The sequence below is a fragment of the Rattus rattus genome, chromosome 1 (assembly GCF_011064425.1).
Source record: "Rattus rattus isolate New Zealand chromosome 1, Rrattus_CSIRO_v1, whole genome shotgun sequence".
NCBI lineage: Eukaryota > Metazoa > Chordata > Mammalia > Rodentia > Muridae > Rattus > Rattus rattus.
The window spans coordinates 159,911,390-159,921,349 of record NC_046154.1 but is presented as its reverse complement, the minus strand read 5'-3'; the positions used below and the strand labels follow the sequence as shown (position 1 = coordinate 159,921,349).

Below are 9,960 nucleotides of genomic sequence, written 5' to 3'. Positions count from 1 at the left end.
CTGAGACCATACACGTTAACTCTCTTCTTCATGCCTGTTTTCCTTATTTGAAAGTAAATAATGTGATCATGTGTGGTATGGGAGAGTAAAATCTTTTTTTTTTTCCCCGGGCTGGGGACCCAACCAGGGCCTTGCGCTTGCTAGGCAAGTGCTCTACCACTGAGCTAAATCCCCAACCCGAGAGTAAAATCTTTAACCTGAAGAGTAGGGCCATGAAGAGCATGGGTAACATTCTAGGTACAGAGCAAATAGAGGGAATTACCAGAAAACAATGGGAATTCTAACAACAATTGCAAAAAAAAAAAAAAAAAAAAGGAAAGGAAAGAAAAGAAAAACGATGTTTCTCCCCTCCCGCAGACCTAGCTAGCGACAGGGCTGTGGTCCCCCTTCCCTCCCTTCTCTCCCTCCCTCCAATAGCCCCCTCCCTGAGACCCACCCGACCTCGAAGCCAGCGCCTGGCCAGGTGCATTGGGAAGCACAGAAAGCTCTGCAGCAGGTGTCGAGGAGAGCCTGTGCTTTGTTGGTGGCTGGCCTGTAAGCAGGTGGCAACAGGGTGACACTTCCCAGGTCTCAGTCCTGTCCCCTGCAACATGCATCAGACCACACAGATTAAAATCATGGAGCTGAACCCTCACCTCATGTGTGCCCTCTATGGGGGCTATTTCATCGATACCACCACGATTGTGGAATGCTTACATTCCTTTTGCAAAACCTTCATCGTGCGCTACTTGGAGACCAACAAATACTGCCCCATGTGTGATGTCCAGGTCCATAAAACAGGGCCACTGCTGAGCATCAGATCAGACAAAACCTTTCAGGACATTGTCTACAAGTTGGTGTCTGGGCTTTTTAAAGATGTGATGAAAGGGAGACGGAACTTCTACGCAGCATACCCCCTGACAGAAGTCCCCAATGGCTTCAACAATGACCATGTCGAAATCCTGGAACAGGAGAAGAGGGCTCTGGGTGACAACGAGATTGTCAGCTTGTCCATTAAATTATACGAAGGCATCAGGGACCGAGAGGTGAAGAAGAGCCTCGTGGAGAATGGGGACGAAGACAAGGAGAAGACAGGGGTGCTGTTCCTGCGATGCCCAGCAGTTATGACCTTCATGCACCTCGCCAAGTTCCTCCGCAACGAAATGAATGTGCCCAGCAAGTACAAGGTAGAGATCCTCTATGAAGACAAGCCCCTGAAGGAATACTACACCTTAATGGACATAGCCTACATCTACCCGTGGCAGAGGAATGGGCCTCTCCCGCTCAAGTACCGTGTCCAGCCAGCCTGCAAGAGGCTCACCCTACCCACAGTGCCAACTCCCTCAGAAGGCACCAACACCAGCGGGGCCTCCGAGTCAGGCTCCCAGCCCTGCCACACTTCGGGCCACCTCCTCCTCCTTGTCCAGCCCTGGGACCCCATCCCATGGCTCTCCCAGCTCCCACAGCCCCGCAGCCACCCATCCTACCTCCTCCACTCCACCTTCAACTGCTGCTGTGACCACCACAGCTACCAATGGGGGAACTTCGAACTGCCTGCAGATGCCATCCTCTACCAGCAGGGGGCGCAAGATGACTGTTAATGGAGCTCCTTGTCCCCCTTAACTTGAGGAAAGGGACCCTCTCCTTCTGCAGTCATCTTTTCCCTCCTTTTTACTTTTTCTGGGCCCCCTTTTCCACTTTGACTTTCCCTGGTTCCTCCCATCTTCAGAGTGGGAGGTGGGTGTTATATATTCTCTCTCTCTCTCTCTCTCTCTCTCTCTCTCTCTCTCTCTCTCTCTCTCCCTATCTATCTATCTATCTATCTATCTATCTATCTATCTATCTATCTATCTATCTACATAGGAAAAACCAAATATACATACTTATTTTCTATGGATCAACCAGATTAATTTAAATGCCACAGGAAACGAAATGTGTGTGTGTGTGTGTGTGTGTGTGTGTGTGTGTGTGTATGAGTGGGGGTGTCCAGGTCTAGGGGTCTTCTGTAATTCACTCTGCTCTTCTGGGAGGTGGGTTACCTGGTAGTCTTAAGGGGTCATTGGAAGTACTAACGTCCTTCCCTATGTCCCTTCTGGTTTCCCGGGCAGAGGGCATATTGGGTCCTTAAGCCCTAGCTGCCTACGGGCTCCATCTTGGCTGTTTCCCATCCCTGTCCAAGTCCCCAATTGTTGAATGGTCAGTCGCTGAGACAGTGCCTTTTACAAGTGCAGTTTGTCCTCTGGCTGTAAGGATCAAGTGGCTGTGGAGATTCCCCTCATCTCCTTAGACAGTGGAAACCTTGTGCAAAGAACTGATAAGTTCTGAACCCTCCCCCCTTTCCTCCTGTGTGTGGAAGAGAAGACTCAGGCTATGGGGAGACCCTGGCCCTGCAAAATCTATGTGTGACTTTGGCATTGTGAACACTTCTTTTTTTCCTGCCCTACCCTGACCCAGGAACCCAATCTAGCAAGACTGGAGGTGACAGTAACTGGGGACCCATAGTAGAGGGCTGAGGTGGGTAACCACAGACAAGCACAGACTCCAGTTCTTCCAAAAGCTAATAGTCCTCCAGTCCACTTCCTCATCCCCAGTGGAGGCCAGGCAGGGATAGGACAGAGACATCTAGAAGCAGAAGAAAATAAAGAATGGGCTCACCCCAACTCTACCTGGTGGACACCTATTATGGGCAGACCTTGCCCACCTGGTTTTTCTCAAGTGTACATAGATCTGGGGCACGGGGAGAGGACAGGGTATTGGCTTAGTGTGTGAGGTTCTGAGCCCATGGGTCTGTTTGTACCATGTCTTGAGTCTAAGATCCTGTGACTGTACCCACCTGTCCTGGGTCATTTGTATCTCTTGGCTTTGTTTTCTTTTTCTTTTTCTTTTTTTTTTCAGAGCTGGGGACCGAACCCAGGGCCTTGCGCTGGCTAGGCAAGCGCTCTACCACTGAGCTAAATCCCCAACCCCATCTCTTGGCTTTGTAATAAATGCTGCATACACTCTTGAAAAAAAAGAAAGAAAGAAAAGATAAACGTTATGGGTGCTGGGATTAAAAGCATGTATCAACTCTGACCAGCGTTGTAGGTATTTCCAATAAAATATTAACAAACAAGCAACCCTATTATTCTTTTAGCAATTGCAGCAGAGAAGAGTGTGAGAGATCATCTGCTGCTGCTGACATGCCATGATTCTGTAGCAACAACTTCCTTGATAATATAAGCCTGTATGCATTAGGCCCCCTTGGTGGGCCTGTCATCTCAAAAAAAAAAAAAAAAAAAAAAAAAAAAAAAAAAGCTTCAGTAATCCAAAGATTGGACTCCAGTATACTTAAGGCCAGGAAAGAAGCCAGCCACCATTAGTGAAAGAGCAAAGGAAAAATTACATTGGAAAAATATGTGCTTTATTTGGAAGTAATGGCCCTAAACTTCTAAGGCATCCACAATCTCTACCCCTCTTTTTTGAGCTTTGCATAGTGATGTTGTACAACTCCAGATGGTAGTAAAAGGCAGAGTTCTTCCCAGAAAAGTCATACATGATTTTCACTCTAATATCTGTGAGGTTAGGAGGCATTATAGCACAGATTCAGCACACCCAGAATAAGAACAGAGGCCACAGATGTCAATACCAACTGGACTTTCCCCTGAACCTATGGACCCATTAAAACCTGATCTCAGGCCATTTGATTCCCTGCTCATCCTGCTGATTCTTATGTTTGCTAGGAGTAAAGTATCAAGGTGCACCCCTCAATATCCTCATGCCTGGACTTGGAAATTAAGGAAGACAGATATTGGAGAAGTGATGGCTATCTGGCTAAAATGTAGGAACACACAGTCCAGGTTGACCATTACTCACTGACGATCACTTTAATTGTCTGGTAATATTTGAGAAAGGGAGTATGTCCAACTTAATATGTAAAAGAAGGGGCAGAAGTTTATAATTTTATATTTGCCCTGTAGTTGATCCGCTATGTTCCTAAGAAAAGGGAGTTTTTATTGCAAAAAGTAGGATTATAAACCATTGACTTGGTGAAATACATGGATGTGTATGTGGAAATAGTGCCAGCTATCAAGGAAGGCACAGTAAGCAAATATTATCCAGGTCTTATAAAATTAAAAGTATAGGAGAAATATATTGGCCTGTAGGAAACAGGGAGACTTTGGGAAATGGACTGCATGTATGTGCATTGTCTCAGGTGTAGATTTATTATTGAAAAAAAAATCTTCCTCATTCATGGTCCCTAGAGATTTGGGTGCTAACAAAAGTCTCTTATGCAATTCAGGGTTGTAAACAACTCTCCCCCTCAAAAGAATTGGTGACATCCAATGAAGCAGAGAGAAATATCTAACTTTGGAGGAGAAGTTGCCAAAGGATATTCCCTGGGTCACAGGAGAGGCTGCAGAAAAGGGCCCCATAGAAATTGGTTGCTTTTGGGAGAGCTGGGTAGCAGGGAGGCCAGTAGAACTTCCCAGTGACGTCATCAGTAATCTCTTCCTCGGACAATCTCTTGTATCTAAGAGAGCACTAGAATCTTCTGTGATGTCACCGGTGTTGTGGTGACACCAACTGCCTGTGGGATCCTTCAGTGCCTTTTGGGTTCACACACAGGCATGTTTCACCAGCTGCTCAGGCTCGTTCAGGAGAGGGAGACCAAGGAGAGACCAGACGAGGCAGAAGAAAGCTGGCCTTCTGTCTTGTAAGTATGGAGGAATGAAATCATTCTGGGGAAGGCACAGTGAGTCCTGGGTAGAGCTGAGGAACTTCCTCCAGGAGGGAGGTTTGAGCTGAGCCTTTCAGGAGTCGGCCTTACAAACAGGAGCCTTGGAATTTGTCAATGGCAGACCAAGAGTCAAGAGTCCTGATGATTAATTTTCCTTGAAAAGATTATTACCATCAGTAACTGCTTGTCTATATTTCCAAGGCAAACCACTGACTATAAATCTGCTCTGTAAAACAAGCAGCAAAAGAATGCTTAGCGCAATTGCTCTATTTAAATTTTGGTTGAATTTTGATTATTTTGGTTATTTGGTTTTCCTTCTATTCATTTGAAATTTTGTTATTTATCTGTTGTTGTTGTTTTGTTCATTTGCTTTTCTAATTTGATAAGGATACAGACTGTATATATTGACTACCTGCATCTAGTTACTATCAAGTAAATTGGAGGTATTCTGCTCAATAAAGGAGTAATCTCAAACTCTTCACTCTTAAGAACCTTCTTTATTGATCATTAATGTCAACATCTGAAGTCCCACAGCTATCAGGGAGGGATGGATCTCTGAATTCTCATGGGGACTGGGCATCAAAATTACTTCCCAGTCAGACTGAGATTCAAAGGTATTTATACAGTCACTGTTCACTGTGTTTCCAACTCTGTGAATTTCAAGTTCATCCTGTATAAATTATCCACTGTGTATCTTGTTGTCAAATATTTACTTACCTCTAAATTATACTCTTTTATGGATGAGAGTGTTGAACAAATTAATGGAATAAACCTCAATTTTTCTGTAATATCTGGCAGAAACATAAACATGGTATAAGGGAGATTAAAGCAATCAGGAAACCTGCACCCAAATCCCATGGTGGAGAGTGATGAACACCCAGAAATGTGGACAATCATGAGAACACAGGACAGAAAGCCACTTCTGCCCAGCTCTGCCCACATCCCTGGCCCAAGAATAATCTGCATGATGCCTCTGGAAACAGGAATATAGGAGCAGTCAGCAACAGGAACCTGCTTGGTCCAGCCTGGGCCCAGAAATAACCTGGGCCCAGAGCATATTTGAAGAAAATCATAGGCACACAATTCTGTTTTCCTGATTGTAGACTTTTTTTATTTTAAGCTCTAAACATCATGTTGTTGCTGTTGATTTTTAATTGGATATTTTTGAATTCGAATTCAAATGTTATTCACTTTCCTGGTTTCCCAGAAAGAAGTCCCAATACCATCGCCCTCCCCTTCTTCTATAACGGTATTCCCTTCACCATCCATCCACTTTCCCAGCCTAGGCAGGACCAAGGGCTGCTCATTCCATTTGTGCCTAAGGAGACCATCCTCTGCTGCATATGCAGATGGAGCAATGGGACAGTCCATGTATAGTGATTGGGTAGTGGTTTAGTCTCTGGGAACTCTGCTTGGCTGGCATGGTTGTTCTTATGGGGTTGCAAGTCCCTTCAGCTCTTTCAGTCTTTCTGTAATTCCTCCAACTGAGATCCAGTTCTCAGTTCAATGGTTTGCTGCTAGCATTTGCCACTGTATTTGACATGATCTAGTGGCAACTCTCAGGAGACAGCTATATCCAGTTCCTGTCAGCCTGCACTTCTTAGCTTCATCCATCTTATCTAGTTTGGAAGCTGTATATGTATAGGCCACATGTGAGGTAGACTCTGAATTGCCATTCCTTCAGGTTCTGTTCTAAACTTTGCCTCTCTATCCCTTTTATGGGTACTCTCCAACCCCTTTGAAAGAAGGAGTGAAACATCGGCATTTTGGTCATCCTTCTTGAGTTTCACGTTGTCTGTGCATCTTGGGTAATTTGAGCATTTGGGTTAATATCCACTCATCAATGAGTGCATACCATGTGTGTGTTTCTGTGATTGGGTTTACTCACTCAGGATGATATTGTCTAGTTCATTCTATTTGCCTGTCAATGTCTTGAAGTCATTGTTTTTGATATCTCAGTAGTACTCCATGGTGTAGATGTACCACATTTTCTGTTTTCATTCCACTGTTGAAGGACATCTGGGATCTTTTCATTTTCTTTTTTTTTATCTTTTCATTTTCTGACTATTATAAATAAGGCTGCTATGAACATAGTGGAGCATGTACCTTGTTGTATGTTGGAGCATCTTTTGGGTATATGTGCAAGAGAGGTATAGCTGGGTCCTCAGGCAGTTCAATGTCCAATTTTCTGAGGAACCTCCAGACTGTTTTTCAGAATGGTTGTACCAGTCTGCAGTCCCACCAACAATGGAGGAGTGTTCCTCTTTCACATATCCTTGCCAGCATCTTCTGTCGCCTGAGTTTTTGATGTTAGCCATTCAGACTGGTATGAGGTGGAATTTCAGGGTTGTTTTGATTTGCATTTCCCTTATAACTAAAGATGTTGAACATTTCTTTTGGTGTTTCTCAGCCATTCCATATTCCTCAGCTGTGAATTCTTTGTTTAGCTCTGAACCCCATTTTTTAATAGGGTTATTTGCCTCCCTACAGTCCAACTTCATGTGTTCTTTGTATATTTTGGATATAAGCCCTCTAGTTGTAGGATTGGTAAAGGTCTTTTCCCAATCTGTTGGTTGCTGTTTTGTCCTAACCACAGTGTCCTTTGCCTTACAGAAGCTTTGTACCTTTATGAGGTCCCATTTGTCTACTCTTGATCTTACAGCATAAGCCATTCATGTTTTGTTCAGGAAAATTTTTCCAGTGTCCATGAGTTTAAGATTCTTCCCCACTTTTTCTTCTATTAGTTTGAGTGTATCTGGTTTGATGTAGAGGTCCTTGGTCCACCTGGATTTAAGCTTTGTACAGGGCAATAAGAAGGGGATGACTTGCACTCTACCATATGCTGACCTCCAGTTGAACCAGCACCATGTGCTGAAAATGCGATCTTTTTTCCATTGGATGGTTTTGGCTCCTTTGTCAAAAAATCAAGTGACCATAGGTGTGTGGGTTTATTTCTGGGTGTGCAATTCTATTCCACTGTCTATCTTCCTGTCTCTGTACCAATACCATACAGTTTTTTATCACTATTGCTCTGTAATACTGCTTGAGTTCAGGGATGGTGATTCCCCTGGAAGTCCTTTTATTGTTGAGGATAGTTTTAGCTATCCTGGGTCTTTTGTTAATCCAAATGAATTTGCAAATTGTTCTGTCTAACCCTATGAATAATTGGATTGGAATTTTGATGGGGATTGCATTAAATCTGTAGATCACTTTTGGAAATATGGCCATTTTCACTACCTTCATCCTGCCAACCCATGAGCATGGTAGATCTTTCCATCTTCTGAGATCTTCTTCAATTTCTCTCTTCAGACACTTGAAGTTCTCATCACACAGATCTTTCACTTGCTTGATAAAAGTCACACTGAGGTATTTTTATATTATTTGGGACTATTATGAAAGGTGTCATTTCCCTAATTTCTTTCTCACCTTTTGTGTAGAGGAAGGCTACGATTTGTTTGAGTTAATTTTATACCCAGCAACTTTGCTGAAGTTGTTTATCAGGCTTCGGAGTTCTCTGGTGTAATTGTTGGGGTCACTTAAGTATACTATCATATCATCTGCAATAGTGATATTTTGACTTCTTCCTTTCCAATCTGTATCCCTTTGACCTCCTCTTGTTGTCTGATTTTCTGGCTAATGCTGGGGACAACATACAATGACAGGGACTGCCAGCAGTAGGCCGGGATGGAGACATCTCAGTAGCCCGCAGTAGCTCTTTGTAAAAACTGGTTGTTTCCATTTCCCTAACCTTATCCTTGGACAAGGGCTGTATAGATTTCATTTGTGTGTGACTGTCTTTCAGTTGGCCTTGGTGTGCATAATAATTCTATTATATCTGACTTTCCTACTTCTTTCTCCTTCTGCTCTGGTGAATTCTGTGAAACTAGATTGTTGGGAGCAATTATCTATAGCACTGACATCTAGTGGTCGCTTGTATATTTACCACCTTTAGCTTTCTTCTGACATCTTTACTAGGCCATAGTTGATAAGCATGTTAATAAGATGCCTTTACTCCACCAATCCCTAGAGGACAAGTCCTTAGCCATGCTGTCTGTTTTGTACTTAAGGCAAGTGCCTTTGTTCTCCGGGGTCCCCGTATCATCAATAAGGTATTCCTGCAATAAAGGCTGATTGAGAAGGATCCAACGGTGTTGCGTCTTCCTTGCCAGTCGAGGTGGGCGCGACAACTGGTGGCCCGTACTGGATCCGAGAAAATCTTTTCTTGTCTGGATCCAGAACTTTTTCAGCCACAGGACGTCGGCCGGTAAGTTCCCAAGGGGTGGCAGTTAATTGCTGGAATTGGGACAATAGGATTCCTAGAAGTGGAACAGTAAGTTTCCTGAAATTGGGACAATAAAGCTCCGGGATAAGGGGTTGTAAAACTTCCTGGTAGGACAATAAAGTTCTCTGGGAAAGCAGAGACAATGATATTGTGGTTTTAGAGGCAAAAAGGGGTTTTGTGGAGCAAGGTAATGTTGTCTTTTTCCATTTGATCCTTTGTGGGTTGGACTAGCACTCTTGCCTTATACTCTTTTTGTGTTGTGGTGTTGCTACTGTCTGAATTGCCACCGTCCAGGGCATGAATGCATTTGTTGGGAAGAGCCCACTAATGATGAGCCACAAGATCGTGTGCAAATAAACACGCCAGCTTGCCCTGCTTGTAAATCGATTGTAAATAAGGTTGTAAAAATATGGGAAACTCACACTCCACCCAACTCCTGTCAGCTCTTCAGGAGCTTCTTGGTCAGCGTAAGCTTAAAATTGAAAAGAAAATCCTGTTGTGTTTTCTTGAGTGTAACCGTTGTGCCCCGTGGTTTATAGTGTCAGGGTCGCTCACTTTGAGAGCATGGGAGAAGCTGGGAAAAGATCTGGATAAAGAGACTACAGTGGGCAAGCTTAAACCAGGGACAAAGCCGCTTTGGCGTATGGTCCGTGCCTGCTTAGAAGATAAACAGTGTGAGGAAGCTGTTAGGACAAGTCAGAATCCTCACACAGCAACAGGAGAAGTATGTCAGAAGAGAAAGTTTTGAAAAAGAAGGAAAAGAAAAGAAAAGGAGGGAAAAAGAGGTAAAAAGAAAAGGCAGAAGAAAAGATCAAGGAGAGGACAGACAAAGGCGGGAAAAGTAATCGGGATCAAGGAACAAGAAAATTTATCCCTCATTAAAGGAATTGACCTTGGAGATGTCTAGTGATTCAGAGTTTAGTGATAGTGACTTAAGCTGACCTTGAGGAGAGGTAGCTCATTATGAGAAAGAGGTTTATCA

At 43.7% G+C, this 9,960-nt stretch overlaps 1 protein-coding gene across 1 annotated transcript; it reads left to right on the top strand.

Annotated features, from left to right (window-relative positions):
- The first annotated feature begins 590 nt into the window (after positions 1-590).
- LOC116889896 (polycomb group RING finger protein 2-like) lies at positions 591-1,602 on the top strand. Its single transcript, XM_032890719.1, is given in 2 exon segments — positions 591-1,354; positions 1,356-1,602. Coding segments are annotated over 2 exon segments (1,011 nt in total).
- Positions 1,603-9,960: the final 8,358 nt, after the last annotated feature.